Source organism: Denticeps clupeoides, chromosome 13, assembly GCF_900700375.1.
Source record: "Denticeps clupeoides chromosome 13, fDenClu1.1, whole genome shotgun sequence".
NCBI classification, from domain to species: domain Eukaryota; kingdom Metazoa; phylum Chordata; class Actinopteri; order Clupeiformes; family Denticipitidae; genus Denticeps; species Denticeps clupeoides.
In genome coordinates, this window is record NC_041719.1 from 2,647,312 (window position 1) to 2,672,607 (window position 25,296).

The following is a 25,296-nucleotide window of genomic DNA, read 5'->3' on the forward strand; positions in this document are numbered from 1 at the left end:
ACGCCTCCACGGTTCCTGCTGCTTTGTCGAAGGAGAGAGATGAGAGGGAGTCAGTAAAGCAGAGCTACACACCACAAATCTGTGAAAATTAGTCTTTTTAATAATAATAATTATTACTTTGCTCCTTTCATTTGCGACTGACTTACAGTGTAAAACCCAAAATGTACTTTACAGTCATTTTACAACATCTGTGCTCACAAAATAAAAGCAAAATACTGATACTAGTTATATTAGCAAGAGAATTTCTTTCCCCTTTACATACTGCCAAAAATATATAAATGTTTACGAGAATATTTTACAGCAATTCTCAGTTTACTTCAAAGAGGTAGAATACTTCAAAATCAAAAAGTTCTCCCCCAAAGAGAAGAAGAAGAAAAAACTTTTTTTAGCCAATCTGGAATGTACAGAGTGACAAAGAAACAGTCATGACCTCAGGAGCGCCACTCATAATTTCATTGGCATTCGGTGGGATTTGATGGCCGGGAACGGTGACAAATCTTCTTCGGCCGGAGGTCTGCGCTCGACCCACTCGCAAAATAATCAATAATAATAATAATAATAAATGACAGTAAAAAGCAAGTTGCGCTCCTGGAGTCTACATTCTTACTGCTGAAAAGCACTCAGGCTGGTTCTGAATCAGATTTTTCCTGATATACAAACTCCCATCACAATGGGTTTAAAAAGAAGAAACTAATTTCAGCTCATGATATAAAAGCAGCAAGCTGCAGTTATTATAAATGTGTGTGTGTGTGTGTGTGTCCAGCTGAAGAGCAGCATCATGAAGAGGCTCTCCAACGCCTCAACGACTTGGGCAGCCAATGACACTTCAGCTTAAAAAAAAGCGGGGGTCCGTTTATAGAAGAGGCGAAGCTCGTCCGTAGAGCAGGGTTCACTCTCTCTCTCTCCCACACACACACACACACACACAGCGTACGCAGGCCCACGCCGCGGACTCAGCCGGTCGTGAGCGAGGACACGGTCTCAACATGCACACAAAATAAAACGGGCCGCGCCTTGCGTGGAAATAAAATGTTCAGCTGAAAAAATAAAAGTCTTCTTGCAGTACAGTCCCCGGTACACATGGATACACAGAAATGAGTAAATAATGAACAATAATAGCGACAAACAGCCATTTCATCTGTCGCAGAGACAGCAAAACATGTTAAATGTGTGATATGTACAGAGACAAAAAAAAAAACAAAAAAAACATCAGTTCCACTTTTAACCAGTTCCCTTCTTAAGTGATGTGAACAGGGGGTTATGACGGTTCAAGGGTTAAAAGGTCAGGTCTGTTCCACAGGTTACGCAGTCACTGCAGAGCGGCGGCCTTAGTACTGAACATACTCAGACTGAAGGGACTGTAGAAAGAGAGAGAGGACAACAAATGAGGACAAAAACCCACATACGCAGGATGGGAAAAAAAACGCTGCTGACGTTAAAGGACGCCAGCGGCAGCAGGAATCGAGCTGAAATGATCTACTGTAGAGCCCGGACCTGCGTGGTCAAGAGTCCATTTAACTGGGAGGACGCAGGTAAAGGTCAGGAAAAGACGAGGGGCTGTGAAGAGGGGGGAAAATTCACCAGAACACGCTTCAATTCTGTGTGGGGACGAGACAGAAGATCAGGCTCAACATCTGTAATATAAATCATAAGCTACAAAATCTTAATTAAAAGTTCACAACGAACAGAAATTCACAAGATTTTCTGAATCATAGAAAGAAAATGTTTCTCGTATAATACCAATTAATGTGCTACCCTTCTCTCTCTTTTTTTTTTTTTTTTTTTGGCAGCGTGGAGCTGAAGATCTGTAGGACCAGGAGCTACTGGAGGCGGAGCGAGATACGGATCTGGAAGCCCAACACAAAGCCTTGGAACCGTTACAGGGGGACTTCCTTTTCACTCTGGAGTTTCCAATCTAGAACAAATTATTGGTACCGGCCTGTTTAAAAAGGAAACCAGCTCCAGGAAATGGTCCCAAATGGACTATCAGAATAGGATTTTGTGTGTGTGTGTATATTTATACATATAACATTTACAGCATTTATTAGACGCCTTTTTACAGAGCGACTTGCAATCAGTAGTTACAGGGACAGTCCCTCCCTGAAGCAATTTAGGGTTAAGTGTCCTGGTCAGTGGGATTTGAACCTGGGTCTTCTGGTTCATAGGTGGGTGTGTTACCCGCTAGGCTACTACCACCCCATATCTCCAGACCAAGCATGTCAGAGGACCAAAAAACATGAAAAACTTTATTCTTTTTAAATGATTATTTCTTTCCCTCTCTCATAATCGAGAACGTCGTGTTGCTAAGGACAACCTACATTCGGCCGTCTCCTTTCTCCGCTTCATCCAGCGCTTCTCCCGCCCTTTTGGCCCTGAGCATCGAACAGCAGCATTGGAACGGGCGTTAGTGCTCGCGCGGTGCTGTTAGTGCTGCTTTTTTTTTTAAGGCGAGTTTTACAGCAAAGGCGGCAGAGAGGTAGAGGTTTTAATAAAGAGCCAGAAAGGCATCAGAGGGGGGGGGCACTCCACCCGAAGCACGCTCGCCGATGCCAAATAGGCATGCTCTCAAACGCCGAGCACGGAAAGCTGGAGGGTTTAGTACAAAATCCACTAATGACCATAATAATAAAAATAATACTTATAAATCATAATTACAATGATGGCGAGGCAATTTTCCACTCTACATTCAAAAGCCAGTGACGCCACAGGTTCCAGGTTTTGGTTGGAGGGCCAATAGCTTTGATGACGTATTTAAATAAAATTTTATAAATTTTATTTAATTTTTTAAATAAAATAAAATAAAAGGTTGGGGTCAGGAGTCCAGGACAGTGTCGATCTGGACCCCGATGACCTTTTCTAATTGGTCCAGATTAGCCACACAGCTGGTTAAACCCCAAAATTAGAATTTCTTGTTGAACAATGTGTGTGGAAAAGCCGATGGTGATATTTTTAGTGCAAATCAGAACCAAACCGGGATCTGCGCGAATAGTTAATCAGGAGATTCAGGGCGATGGAGCAGGACAGAGGTGAAGAGGAGGAGCGAGGATGCAGGATGCTGCTGCTGCTGCTGGGTGTGGAGGGACTTACAGGGATGGAGCGGCTGAGGTAACGCCCCGACGGGCCGGTCAGGCCCGTGAAGCCCTCGGCCCCTGGCCTGCCTGCAGCGCCCCCCGGCGGGCTGGAGGTGGCGCTGGCGCCGTGGTTGTGGTTGAAGGACTGAGGGCTTCTGCCGAGGCTGCCGGTGGTGGTGGACGTGCTTTTATATTGAGTGTTGTTGTTGATCTCATAGTGGTAATTCGGGCCGGGCTGGTGGCCGTGGGTAACGTACCCACCACGGAGCGGAGGGACGGTGGTAGAGGACCGGGAGGAGAAGGGGGGAGACGAGGAAGGAGACGGCGGGTGCCCTTGGCCGCTGGAGTTGTCGCCGACATCACACAGGTTCCCTAAGGAAGCGGCTAACCTGCAATTCATGGAGCTGGATTTCGGGAGGGAGGCACACAAAACAAGGAGGGACAAGTGGCAAGACATCGTGGTCACCAACATGCCACAGGAGTGACACACACACACATACACACACACACGAAGGGATACAGCCCCTACCCTCATTAACGTGGCCTACAGGGGTCAGAAAAACAACGTAAAAGGTTCAAACTATTTAAATAGGGGAAAAGTCCGTAAAGGTGTGGTCTGAATTACATTCACTCGCCTGATGGGGAGGAAATTAAAAAAAAAAAAAAAACGTGTTTTAACGCAGGACAGACGCTACAGAGAGCCAGGCAGCCAATCAGAGGGCAGAGTCAACAGACGAGCACAAGGGGGCGGGGTTCATTCACAAAGTGGGCAGGAAGACCACCAGAGGGCTGACGAGACAACACAGGAGACATAGTGGAAGAAAGATGGGAAGGAAGAAAAAGAGAGAGAATTATAAAACAAGGGAACCCGCAGGCCAGAAGCAGCAGCAGGAGATTCCGCAGGACAGAAAATGCAGCGTGAAAAAAAAAAAAAAAAAAAAACACACAGAAGTGCCGCTTTCAGATGTGATGGAGGAGACAGTAGGTGCAGAATAAAGGGAGAAGGATTGAGCTGAAGGCCGTGTTGGGGACAGGGGGGGGGTCAGGGTGTCACCTTTTCAGGCTGGTGGAGGAAGAGGAGGAGGAACCACGGCTGATCCTCTTCGCCGAAGCGGACAGAGTGGTGCCAATTTTAGATGACTTGAGGGGCGAGATGGAACTCTGAGCAGTAACTCCAGGGGTCATTCTGGAACACACACACACACACACACACACACACACACCAGTTAAAATGAACTAGTCCTGATTATGGGACTGGTTGAGAACCGTTTTAGATGTAAAACCCACACATGTAGTGTATTCATTAATTGTTACACGTCCATTATTATGGATCTGAGTTCTAGTGTATTCCCTACAAATTGATTTTTTTTTTTTTTTTTTTTTTTTAAAACCAACGCCCTTCCAGCATCCCCCCCAAAACACCCATGCCATGCTAAAACAATCCCAAATAAAACTCCCCTTTAACATCCCAAGATTAGATCAAGGACATTCTCCCAGAGCTAATCAAGCAGTGTTCAAGCTTTCAATTTGGGAAATGAGGCAGGGAATTTGCCGGAAAATCCCAGAGAGAGACGGCGTACAAAATCAGCCATGCTGCAATGTTGACTTTAAAGTAACCGCACAAAGAGACCGGTTAAGGTCTCAGAAGGGCGTCTTTTTCTTTTGGGGCTTCATATAGAGCACAATGGACGGTACGTGAGTTGTTACAGCGCCAGGTGTGATGAGCGGCTTTCACGCCGTCGCAAATGAACAACCGGACAGTAAGTGGGAGTGACACTGGTGGGAATCACATCATCAAAACCCCTTTCTAAACTGCCGAAAAGGTACACGCTAACGGCCACATCGGCAATTACCTGAAAGGCTGGGACGGGGACCTGGTGTGCATTTTCATCTCGTCCAGCCTAAAACCAAAGAGGGAGGGGAGAAAAAAAACGACGAGATCAAAGTCAGACAAAACACAGGGGCATTCCGTCTTTAAAAGCAAGAGTGGCCGCCACGCTGCCGGAGCACCAGCAAGTGACCGTCCGACAGAAGATGGACGTGGGGGATCAAAGAGCCAGAGGAGCTGAGAGGTAGATAACGAGAGCGCCGTTGTAGAAGACGGGTCACGTGGCCGCGCGAAATGACGACTCCATTTACAAGATGCGCCGGTCCAGAGCATAAAAGCAAAAGAAACGCAAGCCAGCCTGTTCCCATGCCAACGCATCTTGCACACCGTGCAGCGTAGCTGCAAACACACTTGCTGTTTGTAGCCTAGTAGGTAAGACTCTTGCATATGAACCAGCAAAGTCCCGGGGTTCACGCATGTACCCCACTTACTACCAGAGTGTCTCCTGGGGGACTGTCACTAACCATAAAATGCCATAAAAATGTAAATATAAACCTGTAAACTCAGCGTTACAGAAGCATCAAGACTTTCTGGACAAGTTGGGGGCTAATGTAAACCAAGAACATCGGCACTCAAACTTAGGATGACATCCTTAAGGACACTTCTCATCCTGGTCAGCAGGAACGTTCGAAACGTGCTGCTGGAAAGTCAGTTTCCAGTCAGTCTGACTAATATAAACCATTACTACTGTAAATTGCACTCATTAAGCTTTACATAGGGGGTGGTAGTAGCCTAGTGGGTAAAACACTCGCCTATGAACCAGAAGACCCAGGTTCAAATCCCACTTACTACCATCGTGTCTCTGAGCAAGACATTTAACCCTGAGTGTCTCCAGGGGGACTGTCCCTGTAACTACTGATTGTAAGTCGCTTTGGATAAGGGCGTCTGATAAATGCTGTAAATGTAAATTTGAATTCTTTTTAGTCATTTGAAAGAAGTTTATCTAGTTTTGTGGTGGTTTTGTGATTTGAACATTTAATAGGACTGTGATGGCCACTGTATGTATGTACAGGTCACAATAAAGGCATCTTCATGTTAAAAATGAGATCCTGCTCTGAGACTTGGGAACGTGCCTCATAACATAAATCCATTATATACAAATGAAAGTGACAAACGAAAAAGTTAAGTTAAATGTCCTGAATATGGATGGTGTGCCAAGAAACACAAGAGGTGAAGTGCTGATGGTTATTTATGAGCGCTGCTGGGGAGTAAAAGAATGCTTATAGTATCTGGGAATTTATCTGCTTTCACTTTCTCTGGAGTAACAAAAGCAGCAAAACCGAAAGTATAAAAATTCCACTTGTTTAAATACCGCAAATGCAACTTTTTTTTTTTTTTTTTTAAGCTTCCGTGACGCCTGGAAGCAGCTCGCAGGCCTGTGGCCCTGTGTGGTCTGAAGGCTGGCTTTACCTGAGAGCCCCCGTGGTGGCAGATCTGGGCTGGCGCCGACCCTTTAAGGCACGAAGTTTGTCCCCCTGAGTCATGACGAGGCCATTTTCGTGGTCATTCTGCGCGGTACGAAGCAGCGAATCAGTGCACAGATCCCGTTTTCACATCAAACGAACGCGCACAGCAGCGTTAAGGGGGCTGACCTCGTCCATGTGGTCCACGCTGCTGGACCTGAGGATGCTGGTGCTCAGGGTCAGGTCGTCCATGGTGGAGATGAGGTGGGACACGGCCCGGTCCTCCACCATGCGGTGCTTCTGCTTGGAACGCTGCGCGTCGCCCTGCAGCCACAAGCTGCTCTGCTTCCTGCGGAGTTGAGAGGAGAAAAAAAAAAAGGATGGACGGCAGGGACGGAGATGTGATCGTCACCACTGGGGACCTGACATCGCGGCCTACCCTCGCACGTCCCAAACGCTGAGGCCGCGGACATTCCGAGCCTCACACGCGATGCGTAGCCTCAGAGGGAAACTATGCCAACTGATAAGACGTCACCTCGCCCGGAATGGACCGAAACCAGGTCCTGCGGAGGTCCGGTCATTCCGGCACGCCGGCCACTCTCCCCGGCCCCTTCGCTCAGCGGCGCGGAGCCGAGATTAACCGAACAATAGCAGATAGCGGGACGAGCGGTCTGGTAGGCGTCAGGCGTGACAGGTTCTCCCGTCCTCCCCTACGCGTCCCATTCCGACGGGCTTCCTGCGCAGAGCCTCGCGGGGACGCCGCCGAGATCTCCTACATGCTGGGTTGAGGGCGCGGGCGGTCAGAGAAATCCCTCCCTCGCCTTTTTTTTTTTTTTTACTAAAAACCATACGAGCAAGAAACTGAGGAACCGTCTTAGTTTGAGTTTTAAAAGGCCGCGCTTGTCAAGTCGGGCCACACCTTTTAACCCCGCTCGCAGCTCTACAGGGACGGCCGAGGCCGGTTCGCCGCTACTTACTCCTCCAGGAAGTGCTGCTGCGGTCCGATAATGGAGCCCGGTCGGCAGATACGGATCCAGGCGATGGCCTCCGCCGCCGTGAAGCGGTAGTGCTTCATCAAGTAGCAGCCGATGAGGGTGCCGGTTCGCCCCAGACCCGCTGAAACGAAGAGAGTCCCACAGCACCGTTATTTACAGCTACAGCGACCAACATTTACATTTACAGCATTTACCAGACACCCTTATCCAGAGCGACTTACAATCAGTAGTGACAGGGACAGTGTCCCCCCCTGGAGACACTCAGGGTTAAGTGTCCTGCTCAGGGACACGATGGTAGTAAGTGGGGTTTGAACCCGGGTCTTCTGGCAAAGGCAAGGGAAGGATTGACATTGGGTCCAGCACAGAACCAAGAAGTGAACGTGAAGGGCCGAACCGAACTTGCCACCAAATCCTCACCATGTTGAACCAAGACTGCCCCCATATGGACAAATAGGGATTCTGCACCGATCCAGTTAAAATTTTATTAAAAAGGTAAAGAGTGTCTGTCCAAATGACCGAAGAAATTATCATTAAAATGCTTCTCTGCCCCCATAATGTCCTGTTTTCACACTCATTAAATGAATTAAAGTGGGAAGCAGGTAAGTGGTGTGTACAGGGACATAAAGGGCGCGAAGACCGGATCTGTACGCACCCTTGCAGTGGACCGCCACGGCGCCGTCGGTGCTCTCGCTTATGTGCAGGAAGCGCTGCGTGATGGCGTCGCTGGGCGTGCTGCCGTCCACGAAGAACAGGTCGCAGTGGTCGAAGCCAGCGTCCGTGAAGCGCCTGCCGTCGTAGATCTTCTTGTTGAGCCGTATTACGGTGGTCACGTGGTGCTTGCGGAAGTACGGGAAGTAGGCCTCAGGAGCATGGAGGGGGTAGCCTGAGGCAGGGAGAGGAAAAATCGCTCAATCTTAGGTTTTGTCTGTTTATTTGTTCCCTTATAACTTTATTTTACTTTACAGACGCTTTTATACAGGAGGAAGACACCAGCAATTCTCGTTCGATTTCTATAGATTGAGTTTACAAAACTAAGAGCCCTGATAAGGCCTGTAACCGTGGAAGAGTCTACACGGAGGCAGTTTTACCCACTGAGGAATGACATTAGTCTCTGTGGCGCTACAATGGCACCACCTAATGGCCCAATTGTGAAAAAAAGGTCCAGTTCCTGCGTCTCCTCACCATTTTCGATTTTACTCTTGGGGTGTGGTCCACTGAAGGCAAGGAACTTTCCTGGTACGACCCAGTTGAAGTCGCCATTTTCCACCCTCTGGCAGAGAAAAGAAAATAACTCTGAAACAGAGCATCTAGCACAGCAAAAACACCAAATCAAAATCTTTTTTTTTTTTTTTTTTTACAACCAGGGCATCATACACAGTAAACGGGGTGCACAATGGAGGAAAAACATCTTCATAAAAGGGCCAAAGTGGAAACAGGTACACCTGGTCCCAGCCCTGGGATCAGCAGAGGTCCCTAAAGGGACGTGCGGATGAAAGTGCATTGGGTGGTGGTATCCTAGTGGGGGGAAAAAAAAACATTTACATTTACAGCATTTACCAGACGCCCTTATCCAGAGCGACTTACAATCAGTAGTTACAAGGATGGTAGTAAGTGGGATTTGAACCCGGGTCTTCTGGTTCATAGGCAAGTATGTTACTAGGCTACTACCACCCGGAGCCCATGCCCAGGACAAAACACACTCGTCTCTGAACAAGAAGACCACAAAGTTCCAGGTACAAACCCCACTTACTGCCATTGTTAACCGTAAGTGTCTCCAGGGGGGGGGGACTGTCCCAGTCACTACTGACTGCAATGTGCTCTGGAATAAGGGCACCTGGTAAATACCGTAAATGCGGATGTGTCGGTGAATCACGGCCTACACCGGGATTAGTCCCAGCACCCACGTCACATTTGGAGCGCTGACGCGGTGCGCGCACAGGTACTGCGGTGCGTGACCTGGCGGATGAGGACGATTGCGCGCTTTCGAACCAGCCGCGTTACGTAACGAGCGCGGCGTCCTCGGTTCTCAGATCCCCCGCTGTCGGGATTAACGGGGTGACGGGGGCAGGATTACCTCGTAGTGCTCATACTCGTTCACGTCGAAGGCCTCGAAATCAAAGAATCCGTGCTGCAGGGCCTAAAACGGAGAAGGGGGGAGATTAAACACAGAGATCCATAACAATAAGATACAAGGTGATGTGGAGAACATGCGGTGGGGCAGTGGTGGCCTAGTGGTTAAAGAAGCGCCCCCCGTAATCAGAAGGTTGCAGGTTCAAATCCTGATCAGCCAAGGTGCCACTGTGCCCACACACCGCTCCCCGGGCGCCTGTCATGGCTGCCCACCTCTCACCAAGGGTGATGGGTTAAATGCAGAGGACAAATTTCACTGTGTGCACCGTGTATCACAAGTATCACTTCACTTCACTTTAAATAGCTTGTACCGGTGGCACCTGGCAGTTGAATGTGTCACAACGGCGCATCACATAGAATAAGACGGGATTTGAGAAGGATTCCAGATTACGCGGACTGCCAGGTGACCACAGCGTGACTTCACAGGTCTAGTGGAGCCCATGCCCAGGACAAAGCAGGCTGCACCGACTCCATGTTAGGATCACTCTGTATACACCAAATACACTACGGGCACCGCTTTCAAACCGGGACCAAGCGTAGCACTTTGCGCGAAGCTTGACTGAATAAAGGTCAAAGGTGCACTCGGGATTGGCCCTACGAGTGGACCCGTGGACATAATTCAGCAGCCAAAATGCTCAACATACATCAACAGCCACGCAAGTCCCGCCGTTCCCAGAATAGCCCAAAATAAACAGGTTTTCCGATAAGACACAATGGCGAACTGGCTACCGGCTACCTTTCATTTCCGGCACGGCGAGCCGGAGGTCTTTATTGGGCCCAGTTCAGACCGAAACGTAAAACACTCTGGCCATCACCTGGCGGCCCAGACTCTCCATGGAAAGACTCGGCAAGCAATTCCGCCGCCTGCGTTGGCCAACAACACGCACAGCTGCTTGTAAACGGTGGCTGTTTGTAAATTGGTCGCTGGTGAAAGACGCACGGCGGGAAACGTACGTGCGCGGCGCTCCCGGGGACACTTGGTCTCAACGCAGTTCCACTAGGCCGCGTAATAAGCTACTTTTTATTTATGGAGTTTATGGAGTTTACCCCCGATTTGCTCGGACACGAAGCAAGATGCTTTTCGCCGGCGTGACCGTGTTGCAGGTTGTTGTAGCCTAGAGGGGTACCCAGGTTCAAATCCCACTTACTACCATCGTGTCCCTGAGCAGGACACTTAACCCTGAGTGTCTCCAGGGGGGGACTGTCCCTGTAACTACTGATTGTAAGTCGCTCTGGATAAGGACGTCTGGTAAATGCTGAAAATGTTGTGCACCGGCGGGATACGGAGGAGGTACGGGGTCACGTGGCGTGAACTGGACCAGACCGGAGCTTCATACGGGTCCACGGCAGTTGCAGGAGCAACTTCAGGCTAACAAAACTACTCAAAAAAAATGTTCTTATCGTGCTTTCACTGGTTTGTTTCCTTATAAAGACAAAGACGAAAAAGGGACGTCCTTCATTCTAGCCTTATGCAGGACATCCTTTTGGCCATCTTCAAATCAAGTCTCGCCCTCAGACCTCCATAAACCACTGGTAATTGGACAAGGTGGTCAGAACTGCAGGCAACTGGCATAAACGCCCCATTGTTCCTCGGAAAGGATGTTCCACTTTTGTGACCCATACGACATAACCCTTTATATCTGATTGGTGATGATGGGATGATGATTTTTTTTTTTATTATTACCGAAACAGAAATAGTGAACACATTGGTTCATTGTACACTTGCAATATTTGCAATACTGTGGTCTGTAGCAGTCGCTAAAAGTATTTCACTGCATATCATACCGCGTATGACTCTGTATGTGACAAATAAAACGTGAAATTTGATCTGATCTCTTTGCGTTATTCGCTGATAATCCAATCGGTGAGAGATCACAAACGTGACCAGAGCTACGGTCCTCTCAGGATGAGATGTCCTCTTGCAGTCACTTCCGGCGTGAGAGGCACACACCAGGTTCTTTGCAGTTTTGTATCGAATGTATTTCTTATGTATTTAAATTTTCCTGTTTTGTGTAGGTGGGTTTTGCCTTTTCTTTGGTTCATGCGTTGTACCCCCAAGAGTTCCAACTAAAAACGTCCCAGACAATTGACAAATTTCCCACCTGGAATTGAAAGTCAAAGTGATGGGGTCAGACAACTACACGCCCATGCTGCTCCAGAAGAGGCTTTCGGTCACAGGATCAGAGAGGCCCGTCACTAATTCATCACGCCGGAGTGTTAAATCACTGCTCAGCGGAGGCAGCTGAAGCTGCGACTCCAGAGAAGATCAGAGCTGGACGAGTTGGTGGGAAAGCGGACGATGGACAGATAAAGTGAAGTGATTGTCACATGGGTTACACAGCAGCACAGCACACGGTGCACACAGTGAAATTTGTCCTCTGCATTTAACCCATCACCCTGAGTGAGCAGTGGGCAGCCATGACAGGCGCGCGGGGAGCAGTGTGTGGGGACGGCGCTTTGCTCGGTGGCACCTTGGCGGACTGGGATTCGAACCGGCAACCTTCTGATTACGGGGCCACTTCCTTAACTGCTAGGCCACCACTGCCCCGCATAAAGGTGAGTGGGAGTGGCCAGCGGTGGCAGGAAGGGCAAGTAAATGACTGTCGTGAGCCTCGAGTACAAATACTAACTTTAGAGTAAGACAGACAGCATGTACTTTGCTTTTCGAGGCTACCCAGAAAAGTCCGCCCACCCAGAAAACTCTCCTGGCGAATGAACGTTTTGCACCGAAGTAACCGCAGAGAGACGCAAATCTGCAAAGTGGAAGCCCAAAGACATTCACTGTCATGGCTGCCCACTGCTCACTCAGGGTGATGGGTTAAATGCAGAGGACACATTTCACTGTGCGCATCGTGTGCTGTGCTGCTGTGTATCACATGTGACAATCACTACACTTTACAGCTGTCAGTGAAGCATGTCACATGGTTGCAGCACCTGAAAATCCATCCACAGAAAATGTGGGCTTTAAATGAAGTTTTCTATATTACACATTAAATTCATTATATTGGTGTCATTCTATAAAATAAAGACACCAATTTTGCATCTATACAGCGATTTAGGGGAAATTTCTAGGCATCAAGATATATATTTAGCGTATCCTGCTATAGCTTAAAAATCTGGCCCAGCCCTAGTCGGGTGACAGCGGACCAACTGTAGGGACAGCGGGAGGGGCAGCAGGGGAATGTTGAGAGGAACGAACTATGACGTTCGTGCCCTAATGTCACTGAACAAGTCTGTTCAGAACGGCAGATGAGATCATACTGATACTTAAACAAACACACACACATGCACACACGGCCGCGAAAACAACAGCGCCTTCGGATCCTTCGCGCTTATCATGGGGGGGTCAAGAGAGGCCTGCTGAGCGCATCGGAAAACGCGTGAACACGCCGGGGTTGGATCATAATCGCACACAGGCGCCGGACGCCGGTAAAGATGCTGCGCAGAAGACGCCGTTAGATGTTGTTCGGCCGCGTGTGGGGACGGGGAAAACCTCACCTTCCTGATTCCGTGCAGGCAGTCGAGGACGGTTAGGTTGTATGTGCAATTTCCAAAAGAGGCGTCCCTGTAAAAAGCAGACAGAATGAAACGGATCAGAGATATTAAATATATACACCTCGGCCAGGACATGCACGCACGTCCGCTCATTACACCGTACTTAAGTCTAAATTTGTCCTATTAAAAGGGTTATGAATTCTGTGTATTACATAGACCGACTATCTTGTACGTAGATGGTTCATTGGTCCCTCCCTCGGTTCCCGAGTATGAGGTCACCGCCGTGCGTCGTCTCTTTGTGCCGGTCTCGTTCGCGGCGAATTAATTACCACGAACGTGGCCGGGACGACTTGCGGACCCCGTGGTGTCATACTGAGCTCATTAATGTGGCCCCTGGTCGGTGAAGTTCCTCATACACGCGGCCGAACGACACCCTCGTGCGAGTTAATTCCTCGTTTCATTTGCACGCTGTCGTACGGCGGCTGTAAAAGTGGGTCAGATTCCTGACAGCCCTGCTGTTCCCTTCGGTCTGTTTGTCTGTGAGTGTGAGTGTGTGTGTGTGTGTGTGTGTGAGAGAGAGAGAGAGAGAGAGAGTGAGAGAGAGACCTTTCTTTCTGCTTTACACCCACAAGCACCAGACTGTCAGAGCTGCCCACAAAACAAACTGACTGTGCTGGTCAGGGTGCACTCTGTAAAGTGTGTAAAGTGAAGTGATTGTCACATGTGATACACAGCAGCACAGCACACGGTGCACACAGTGCAATTTGTCGTCTGCATTTAACATTTACATTTATGGCATTTATCAGACGCCCTTATCCAGAGCGACTTACAATCAGTAGTTACAGGGACAGTCTCCCTGGAGCAACTTAGGGTTAAGTGTCTTGCTCAGGGACACAATGGTAGTAACTGAGTGAGCAGTGGGCAGCCATGACAGGCGCACGGGGAGCAGTGTGTGGGGACGGTGCTTTGCTCAGTGGCACCTCAGTGGCACCTTGGCGGATCGGGATTCGAACCGGCAACCTTCTGATTACGGGGCCACTTCCTTAACCGCTAGGCCACCGCTGCCCCACTCCCCCCTGGGAGATTTACATCCTGATCATTGAATATAGTGAATATTTATGGACACACGGGGAACTTTAAAATGTATAAAACCCCCGAGCGATCCGGTTCCACTGCAGGAAGATCTTTCCCCGCTCCTCCCTCTTCAGTCAGTCTAGACGAACGTCTGCTCTCTTCAGAGTCGCCTTCCTGCCGCTGCCTCGCTCTCCCCGATCGGCTGTCGCATCACACGGCGCCGGGGCAGCAGCCAAAAACGGACGCGGCGGGAACAGGAAGCACCCCCCCCGTCTCGCACCAATTACACAAAACCAAACGTCCCCGCGCTTACGCAACGGCGCGCTTCCACGGAGCGCGGGCCGGGAACGCCGGGACTCGAGCCATCAGCAGAAAGCAGCGGCACGGTGGAGATTAGAATCTGGTTACACCTTCACACACAAAACCAAACCCATGAGATCCCAACCATTTTCTGACAGTATTTGGTTGCCTTAGATTAGACAAATGTTGACAATTTACGGCATAAAATATCATAGTGGATCAGCTCTGTTGGGAACTTTTTAACCTGAACTGCCCCATGGGATGTAGATATAATAAAAATCACAATTGCTGTTAATTATCAGTAACGCTAGCGGCTCCAGCGTGGTTTTATTAGTGGCCACGTACCAGCACCACGCAATAGTCAGCTTTACCGATGTTGAGGAAGTCCGTATTGGAGCCATTTTCCCCCCCAGAGTCTCTTCACAAATCAAAACCCTGTTCTCCCTGTTGTCCAGCACCCAGCAGGACAACCTCAGCCGTCCCCCCCCCCGTCCCCCCCCCCAAAGCATCCTTACATAACACACCCATCAGCTCCCACCATCCTTCCCTCCTTCATAACGAATGTATGAGTGGCGTGAGGGGGTGGGGGGGCGTGGCACGCTCAGTCAAGCCACGCCCCATCAGACTGACCCGGCCTTTACTTCCTCCCAGGCATGTACACTACACGCTGAACGTTTTCTGCTGCAAAGTTCTTACGCAAGCGGAACCGGGGACTTGCAGAACGATGGCCAGAACGATCTACACCAGATTAAGGAGGTTTTGTGTGTGTGTGTGTGTGTGTGTGTGTGTGAGAGCGTGTTTTCTTTTCTGCTGATGGGAGTTGGGCAACAACTCATCCTCTCGCTTTCAAAAAGGAAAGGTATTTTTCAGCACTTCCACCCCCACATGGAACATTAAGAGACAAAAGCTCTCGGACTATATAATCCAGATAAAGGGCAAAATGTAAAAATCTGGTTTAGTAAATATTTTGGACATTTGACCCTAGTGCATGATTGGAATTAATACAATAATAATGAAAAAAAAATATGTTGCAAATGTTTGCATTGAAAAAAAAAAAACAAAAAAAAAAACCCGAGATGGCGTCTGTAACGTTAGAAGGGAATTGGGATAATCTGGATTAGCCAAAGCCCATTCTGCTCCTGTGGAGCCTCCGTACGGTCCACGGCAGAGGCCTGCGTTCTCCGGGAAATGCACGTTAACGACCCACCGTGGACGAGGCGAACGGGGAGCTTTAAAAATAGAACCCCCTAAAAAACACGCCGAGCTGTAAAAAGCCTCCAACGATCCCCGGAAAGTGTGAAGCTTCACTTTTATTTTAGAAAAGGCGCAGACTCACGAGCGTAAAATCCCGTCCAGAGTTTATTTCTCGCAAAATAAAGCTTTAAATCTGCAAGTTCCGTGCCGAACACAGTTTTCCGAATTTCTTTCTCTGGATGTTTTTTTAAGTTTTAGCTCGAGTAACAACCGGGCCAGCCGAGCTCAACAAAAGCCCCTTTTTCTTCCCGTCCCCGGGCTGGAAACAAGAGAGGCTTTGTGGCGCGGCACGGAGAGCTGGACGGAGAGACGGTAAACCGTCTGGCCCGGGGAAGGACTGTGTCTAAACGCCGGGAAGAGCACAATCCCAATCATTGGCTCTTTTTTTTTTTTTTTTTTTTTGGACCCTCCAGGAGACTGGCAGTGACGAGGGACATGCTCAGACCGACCCCGTACGGTGCGGTAGCCGGCGCTGCCATTTTCAATCCAACTATGTTTTTATCATTTCATTTCCAAGGGGTGGTGGTGGCCAAGCGGGTAACACACTCGCCTGTGAACCAGAAGACCCGGGTTCAAACCCCACTTACTACCATCGTGTCCCTGAGCAGGACACTTAACCCTGAGTGTCTCCAGGGGGGGATTGTCCACGTAACTACTGATTGTAAGTCACTCTGGATAAGAGCGTCTGATAAATGCTGTAAATGTAAATTTCAAATTTCCTTTCATCACAGCTGGACGGGGAACGTTTACAAAGCCTGTGAAAGTTATCGATAGTGCGGACATTTGTAAACCTATTTGTCCTCTATTGTCCCCATCACTCTTGCCATAAGTATCTTGGTGACCATATATATTCATATTTGTGTTTCTCTTGTCATTATTATTCACAATGTTACATGGTGTAAAGGTTTATTCCTCCTGTTTTTGACTGCTGTACTGAATCTATCTGAAAGAGATGCGCTTTGTGGTTTTGGTTTATTTTGCACGTCTGTGAAATGGAAAAATTACCTCGATAAACATAAAAAGTCTTCGGCGGGGAGCCAAGTGGCCGCGTCCTCTCACACTAGAGGAGGGCAAAGGACTCGGCTGACTCCAAAGCGCAGGGTTTTTAAACTCGGCCGCGGCTTGCGTAACCGCACAGATGGGCGGGACGCTCTATTCTTCATTTTTATACGTGCCATGTTACATTTTTTAACCCTTCAAGCAGCTAATACCTTCCGCCGATTGCAGGACCGCGTGAAGCCATTTTTCGAGGCTGAAGGGAAATCCCTCGGCGCGCACTGAAGCCTCCATAGAACGAGGCGCGTCACATGACCAGCGCCTCCGCCGCCCCGATTAACCCTCCCTGCCGGTCGCGGGGCCGCCGGACAGTTTCTGGGTCAGCAGCCAGCGGGACGGGGGCGGTCGGGATTAGTGGCGGTCAGCGCTGGACGCCGTTTAAACCAGACATCCCTCACAAAGAAGGTCCACAGCGTTCCGATCGGCGCGATATTGATCTTTCTAACTGGCAAAAAAATAAATAAATAAATAAATTTAAATTTACTTAAAAACTACGGGGGGAGAAAAATATTCTGTGATTAATTAGAGATTTGGGTTCAATTCACATTCGGGAAAGTTGCGAATTTCCCACAGAGTTATTTTTCTCACATGACTTATTTCATCAACAAGGGGCTGCTAAGTTTCCGTAGGCCTCCTGCCGGGAGCTCTGACGGCACAATAAGCGGCCGGTCAGTACTGAAGTACCGGAAACGTTATTTCGGGGCGATGACTACACGACTGATGCGATTTCGGCGCGCGTGATCCGGGGAGGCGTCATTCGGTGCCCTTCACAAATCCGGTAAAGCGGGTGAGCGCCGTGCACCCAGCTGCTCTCTCCTTTTCCCATTTTTCGGTAACGCGGCGTCGCTGACGCGGCCGAGGGCGGAGCAGGATTCGGGGAATAAAATAAATAAAATAAATAAAATAAATAAACGATGCGGGATTAGGTCGTTCTCCAAAATAATCCCGAATTAAAGACGAAGGGGGCGCCCGGGCGAGATAATCTCCGCCCGGCCTCGCGTCATCCGGATGAGCGCAAACTGCCCGTGTGTGTAAACAAGACTCCGCACGGGGATTTAAAAGGGCGTGGCACCTCGCCAACGTTCGGGATTTGGAGAGCGGTGCTTCTGGACTCACTCAAACCCCCCCCCCCCCCAAAGAATCCTTGCACAAACTTTTTTTTTTTTTTTACTTTTCACTTTATACTTTGACTCCACACCTTCACTCTACCTGTTAGACATATTTTATGTTTTATGTTAAAGACGTAAAAGAGTAATATTAAGTTATGTTTGCAATATTTGCATATTGGTTCATTGTTTACTTGCAATATTTGCTATACTGCGGTCCGTATCAGCCGCTAAAGCATCTCACTGCATTTCATACCGCGTACGACTGCGTACGGGACAAATGAAATTTGAATTTCAACATGTTGCGGGGAACTCGTCGGCCGTCTCGCACCCCGCGAAAGTAACCCGGTCCCCATTCGGTCCCAAACAAACGCGAGCAGCGTGCAGAGCCGCACGCGCCGGGGTGTGTCAAAGGTCAGCGATGTTCTCGGTCTTTGTTTCCTTGGTGGAACCAGAGGGCAATTATAGGCGGCCGAGCGTCTTTGCCACGTCCCCGGCTCGGGTGACACAAACAAGCGGGGGGACGCGCGAAGCCTCGAGGCTGAGCCGCAGACCGGGACATCCCATCCAAGTCACACACGCACGCACGCGAGAGCTGTGAGATCCAGTCAGGGAGAGAGTGTGTGTGTGTGTGTGTGTGTGTGTGTGTGTGTGTGTGTGTATAGTCCCTGTCCTCTGTCCCAGTTTCTGTCCTCCTGGAGGAGTGAGAAGGTGAGGACGGCCGTCGGGATCCTCTTACCTGAAGGGGAGATATGAGGCGTTGGAGCCGGAGATCAGCGCCCTGTACGCCTCCTCTGGAGTTTTCTTCAGATAGATGACCTGCCAGACACAGAGAGAGACAGAGACAGACAGAGACAGAGAGAGACAGAGACTTTACTTTACTTGGCACACGCTTTTATCCAAAGCGACTTACAAGAGGAAGACGCCAGCAATTCTTGTTCGGTTTCATAGATTTTGAGTTACAAAACTGAGCCCCCTCAGTTTACAATCAGTAGTTACAGGGACAGTCCCCCCCTGGAGACACTCAGGGTTAAGTGTCCTGCTCAGGGACACAATGGTAGAACCTGGGTCTTCTGCTTCATAGGTGAGTGTGTTACCCACTAGGCTACTAGAACCCTATAAAGCACATCAAGATCAACCGTGAAAAGATGAAGAAGTCAAGGACCCCGGGCCTGGGACAAAACCAACAAATAATGGAGCGCCACAGTCACAGATGATCTAATTCGGTGGGGGAGCACGACGGAACGTCTCCTCGCTAAATTACAGGCTGCCGAGCTGCCAGCGATGGGGTCTTACACACACACACACACACACACACACGACTGCCGGCTGGTCGTGTTAAAATCCGCGTGGCTTTCCAGGCTGCGGGGCCCTGGGTGGGGGTGACGTACGATCAGAGAACGCACGCGGCACCTCCACCTCATGAAATATTCATCGGCCGGGACAATCGGACGACTCTGAAACGCGGCACATTACAACTCCGCCGCGAGTCGGACCAGCGCTCCGCGTGGGAGGAATAAAGAGGAAAGGCGGAATTCCCGAGCCCGGCCTTGGACGAGCTGTCTACACACACACACACACACTCATAACGGGTTTCATTAACCTACATAGATTTATATATAGATTTATATAGAACCACACCCGTCTACACTGAGCCCCCAGCAGGACCCTAAAGGTCGACTATCATCATCATCATCTTCATCCTCATCTCCCGCCCAGAAAAGAACGTTAATTCAGCGACAGGGTCGGACTTCGTCCTAATTTTAGGCGGCCAGTGGTCCCCTCCCGTCGTCCCGGGAGACGCTTCGCGAGTACGTGGCGGAAGCTTTACGTGGGGGCCTCCTGTCACGCGCTGCCGCGACAAGCCGAGCGGGGAACCGGCCGGAGGCCGACGCGCTCGCCACAGCCGGGGACGAGGACGCGCCAGCAGGTCGTTTTTGGTAATGCGTTAAGATGAGCCGTGTAGGAAGCAGCTTTAATGAGGGGGCGTGTTTTCACACAGACAGGAGGGCTGTTGAAATCATTATTAATTCATGTTAATTCATTTTCAGCGGAATCGAAGCGTGCCGGCGTTTCAACCCTTCGAGACGCACAATCAGCGGTTAAGGAAGCGGCCCCGAAATCAGAAGGTTGCCGGTTCGAATCCCAATCCGCCGAGGTGCCACTGAGCAAAGCACCGTCCCCACACACTGCTCCCCGGGCGCCTGTCATGGCCGCCCACTGCTCACTCAGGGTGATGGGTTAAATGCAGAGGACAAATTTCACTGTGTGCACCGTGTGCTGTGCTGCTGTGTATCACAATGACAACGACAATCCTTTCAGGCGCAGCGGGTTAGTTAACGGAAACGGAACTATTTTAACCGAGCGGTCCGCGCAGGAGCCGTGTCGATGTCTCGAGGGAATCTGTTTCCATCGTGACCCTCGTCTTCGTAAGGGCTCCTTCAGCCTGTGTGTTTAAATGGACACGCTCACCGAAGCCGGCGCTGCCGATTGTAATAACCAAAAAAATAAAAAAATAAAAATAAATATTCGTGTGAAGCTCGCAAATGTTTCTAGATGTTAGAACGGCGAACGCTAACGAGTAACGAAGGGCGTGGCCGCGCTGTAGAAAAAGGAACCTCGCAGATCACGCAATATAAAAACGCGGCGCGACCGCGGCGAGTCAGAAGCGTGTCACGACCCCGCAGCGATCAGATGCTCCGTGGGCGCGTGTAAAAAAAAAAAAAAAAAACGCCCTTCCTACACGGCTCATCTTCACGCATGGCCAGATGCGCCTCTCGCACGATCGAATGCACGACGAGCTTCTTCTGACTTGCGTTTACGCTCTCTGCACTCACTAGACGCACTTATCCGGAGCACCATGCGCAGATACGGGGACAGTCCCCCCCCCCCCGGAGACACTCGGGGTTCAGTGTCCACACTGGCACCTGGCTAGAAGCTCTCAGGAGAGAAGCAAATGAATAAACAAACAAATAAATAAATAAATAGATAAAAATTTTAAAAGTACTTTTTAATCTGAAAGGCTGCTAGTGGCCTAGTGGGTATACTGGTATACTGTGGCCAGTCTGATCCATATTAGTTCATGGTAGTAGCCTAGTGTGTAAGACACTCGCCTGTGAACCAGAAGACCCAGGTTCAAATCCCACTTACTACCATCATGTCCCTGAGCAGGACACTTAACCCTGAGTGTCTCCGAGGGGGGACTGTCCCTGTAACTACTGATTGTAAGTAGGGTGGTAGTAGCCTAGTGGGTAACACACTCGCCTGTGAACCAGAAGACCCAGGTTCAAATCCCACTTACTACCATCGTGTCCCTGAGCAAGACACTTAGCCCTGAGTGTCTCCAGGGGGGGGACTGTCCCTGTAACTACTGGTTGTAAGGCGCTCTGGACAAGGGCGTCCGGTAAATGGCGTAAATGTAATCTGCCGACCAGAAGCGGGCCGCGGAACAGCGGACTCTGGCTGCGGGGAGGGAGGGGGCGGGGCGGCGGATACTCACGGCGTAGGCGCCGACGAGGACGGCGGCGTTGGCCCTCTTCCGCTGGTCGAAGCTGGTGTAGTGCACGATCCTCTTCCTGGTCAGCGTGAAAGACTGCGGAGACAGCGACAGCGGCGTTAACGTCGCGGCGGGAGAGCGGGGGGGGGCGGGGCCGATAAGTTCACGCCCGTTAGTGTAAAACTGGTCACGCTCCACAGTTAATCGGACTGATCAGGTCGTGGAAATGAGCGGAGGGGGAGGAGCAACGGAAACCAAAAAAAAAAAACCACGCAGGAAGCTGCAGCTCGCTACAGGGCGACGCACATCTGGACGAAACATCACATCTGCCGCGGCCCTACAGCGGCGCTACCGCCAGGCCAAAGGGAAGCTGCAGCCTGCTGTGTAATTATTACCCACTAACATGAATTAACTTTCAGCGGAATCGAAGCACAATCAGTACGGCAACTGATCTCTTCATCGATGGTAACTTGAAAGCGCGGTGCAAGGCGCTCTGGGCACGGCCGCATGCCAAATACCGCAACTTATCGCTCTCGGGAACGCCTTTTACCACCTTACCAGGAGTTGGAATTAACCACGGCAGCATATTCTCTGCGCTGTTCATATTTTTTTCCCCCCTCATCTTGTACTTGTTCACCTTGTTGAAGGATCATCTCATCTCGTCCATTTTCTGCCGCGTTCACCTGACGGCGCGGACGTCTGAAGCAGCCGCTTTTCTGCTCATCAGTGCCGTACGTACGGTCACGGCGTTATTTATTTTTTTAAGTACAGGAGTTGTGCATAAAAGTGCATCGGTGGGAAGGTAGTTGGTAATCGGATCGAACCGCGAGGCCGGTGAAGGTTCACGCCGCTAACTGGCGCGACTAAAACGAGCAGGAAACTAAATAATAATAATAATAATAAAGAAGAAGAATTTCCTCCTGTATTTACACGCTCCGGACGAATATAAGTCCGTCTCGACTCCCCTCCTGGGCGCGGCTTGGTAGACGCGTTTATAAAACTGCGACTTCGGGACGCTCCGCCGAGACCGCCGGCGTCCAAAACAAAAATGAACACGTTGAGCGTTTTTGCCAGAACGCCCTGCGAGGCTGCAGGCGAGCAGGAGTGTTAAGACGCATACGCATGCATGGGGATCACGTGGTAGCGGGGCGGGGCGGGGCAGGGGGCGGGGCGCAGCAGCGAGGCTCCTGCTTCAGCAAGAAAAGCGAGTGGGGAGCGGGCGGAGCGCCGGCCCGAGCGTCTGCGCTGTCGGGCAAAACAAACAAACAAATAATCAAATAAATAAAACTCTGGACGTGCGGGCCACGCCCCACGGCGATGCAGGGCGGGGAAAAGGGTGGGGAGCGAGGGACGCGGGACGGGGACACACCATGCAGGGGACTTTACCTGCAACATTCCCATACATGGACACGCGAACGTACTACAGCTCGCCAGCTTCGGGGACACGGGACAGAACACAGAGACAGAAGCAGCGTTATTGTCCCCCACCTCCTCCAGAAAAAAAAACAAATAAAAACTTTAAATAAAAAAGAGACACAAAACACACACACAAAAGACGAGACCCGGGGCAGTGGTGGCCTAGCGGTGGCCCTGTAATCAGGAGGTCGCCGGTTCGAATCCCGATCTGCCAAAGTGCCACTGAGCAAAGCACCGTCCCCACACACTGCTCCCCAAGGGTGACTGTTAAATGCAGAGGACACAGCTCGCTGTGTGCACCGTGTGCTGTGCATCACATGTGACGATCACTTCACTTTAAGAGACCGGAGACGCGGCCACTATAAACGCTCTGGGCTTCGTCCTGGGTGGCACCTTCTAAATTAAGGCAGCCTAATTAACCGGGACGGGTGGACGGAACTAGGGCTCGATATCTTCTCGGCGGGCGCGAGACCGCGGCAGGACAGAAAATACGCTCGAATCGAATCTCTCCACCAGATAAGAGAAGACGAACCTTTATTAGTCCCACGAGCGGGGAAATTGCAAATAGCCAGTCGGCTTGGCACTCGTTTCCTGCTTCACACGCGGCCTCGTACTCATCTAGCCAGAGAGGAGCCCAGCGGGGACGCGGCTCCCGCGCCAGGAGGACGGACTGGGGCGCGAGACGCGTGGGCAGGACGCCGCCTCTTCGTCCCGGGTTCGGACCGAACGGCGCCGAGTGCTCCCCTGCTCCGCGCCCGCCTTCCCTCACGAAGTAATCCCGCAACGAACAAAGAGCTCGGTGTCCAGCGCGCCGTCCCCACGCGTCCTCCTGTCCTGTTCGGACAGGGGGTGGGGGTTGGAGTTCGGCGGGAGGTTCTGCGGCGTCCTGCCACACACGTTCCACCTCTTAAAATCGGATTGGTCTTGCGATCTGGCCGCCAGAGGGGTCAAGGGGGTCGCGGGGACGTCGGTCTGAGTCAAGAAGTGTGGAGGGACGTGAGGTTACAGGCGGCTAAACTTCCCCGACGCACCTCAGATGGGCCACATTCTCGGTTCTTTAAGGGGCCTAGCGGTTAAGGAAGCGGCCCCGTAAGGTGGTAGTAGCCTAGTGGGTAAGACACTCGCCTGTGAACCAGAAGACCCAGGTTCAAATCCCACTTACTACCATTGTGTCCCTGAGCAAGACACTTAAACCTAAGTGTCTCCAGGGGGTCTGTCCCTGTAAATACAGATTGTAAGTCGCTCTGGATAAGGGCGTCTGATAAATGCTGTAAATGTAAATGTAAATCAGAAGGTCGCCGGTTCGAATCCCGATCTGCCGAGGTGCCACCGAGCAAAGCGCCGTCCCCACACGCTGCTCCCCGGGCGCCCGTCATGGCCGCCCGCTGCTCACCAAGGGTGATGGGTTAAATGCAGAGGACACGCTTCGCTGTGTGCACCGTGTGCTGTGCATCACATGTGACAATCACTTCACCCTCAGAACGGACGCGTCCCCACGGGCGAGGCGGCGAGGACGGATTCCTCTGGGACGTACCTTCAGCTTCTTGTTGAGTTTGCAGCAGTATCGGTACAGCATGGCCAGGTTCAGGGGTCCGAAGTCTGCGTAGAAGCTGAAAGCACCACATTCCACAATGAAGCCGCGATGGGCGACAGCGACGCAAATCCACGCCACGCCGGGCCAAAACTTATAATAAAAAAAATAATAAATCCCAGCACACGGGGGACCCGAAGCTCCGGAGGAACTTACTTCTCGTAGACGAGCTCGTCGTCCGTGCAGAAGTAGTGCGTGTTCGCCGTGCTTTTCGGCTTGCTCCGGAGGGTGGCGAAATACAGCCGATCTGGAGGAGGAAGAATAAGAAGGAGGGAAACGGGGGGGAAAAGTTCCCGGGCGTGAAGACGACACTCCTGCGTCACAAGTTTTAAAAGGCGTCGAGAAAGCGGCGCGGGTTTTAGCGCCTCTTTACCTCTGATAATCTCCGCGGCGCCCGTCACGTCGTGCTCGTCTGCCATTTTAAACAAAGTCGAGAGGATCGCCGAGTGTTTCAGGTGGTCGAGCGACATCGACGCGGAGCCGCGACGCTCAACTTTTAAAAAAAAATTTAAATTAAAAATAAAATATAAATATCAATGACGAACCGCTAAAAACACGACTCCGCATCAGCCGAGAGTTCCGCGGCGGACGGGCAACTTGGGCGCATCGGACGGCACTCTCCCGCGGCCCGGAGAGATCATCGTTTACCCGCCGCCTCCGCGAGATGAAGAAGGGAAGAAAAAAAAAACGAGAGGAAAAAAAAAAAAAAAAAAACAGCCCGGAAAAGTGCGGAGCCGCCGCGGCGGCGGCGAAACTTCGGCCCGCGGCGGCGAGGAGCGCTGCGCGGACTGCGGCGAACACGCCCCGGAACGATGGCGGCGGCGGAGCCGGCGGCGCTAAACAAGACGCGCGGCGTCACTAACGGCGGAACAGCCCTGCCGCCCGCCGAGCGAGGAGCCTCCCTGCGGCCATGGCCGCGGACGCGCAGGGGAGAACGTCTTAAAGGGACCGGGCGCCCCGGCGACCGCGCAGCCAATCACGCGGCGGGGAAGCGTCGCCAGGGGGCGGGGCGCGGCGGCGG

At 50.9% G+C, this 25,296-nt stretch overlaps 1 protein-coding gene across 12 annotated transcripts; it reads right to left on the reverse strand.

The window, feature by feature from the left end:
* Positions 1–76: 76 nt before the first annotated feature.
* cdc14ab (cell division cycle 14Ab) lies at positions 77–24,946 on the reverse strand. 12 transcript variants are annotated; one of them, XR_003751645.1, is made up of 17 exons: positions 24,432–24,945; positions 24,219–24,294; positions 22,655–22,702; positions 21,272–21,364; positions 18,512–18,591; positions 12,986–13,052; positions 9,432–9,494; positions 8,540–8,627; positions 8,010–8,240; positions 7,340–7,478; positions 6,552–6,711; positions 6,370–6,467; positions 4,925–4,972; positions 4,126–4,257; positions 3,088–3,475; positions 1,495–1,598; positions 77–1,358 (listed from the first exon to the last, which is right to left on the reverse strand). XR_003751645.1 is itself a non-coding variant. In XM_029000401.1 (16 exons), the coding sequence occupies exons 1-16, from the start codon at positions 24,743–24,745 to the stop codon at positions 2,950–2,952; spliced, it is 2,037 nt and encodes a 678-aa protein (XP_028856234.1). In that variant the 5' UTR covers positions 24,746–24,946; the 3' UTR covers positions 77–2,949. The 12 variants fall into 12 exon arrangements, 10 of the variants coding, with proteins under 10 accessions (XP_028856234.1, XP_028856237.1, XP_028856233.1 ...); XR_003751644.1 differs by having other exon boundaries at positions 1,495–3,475; positions 24,432–24,946; XM_029000401.1 differs by having other exon boundaries at positions 77–3,475; positions 24,432–24,522; positions 24,649–24,946.
* Positions 24,947–25,296: the final 350 nt, after the last annotated feature.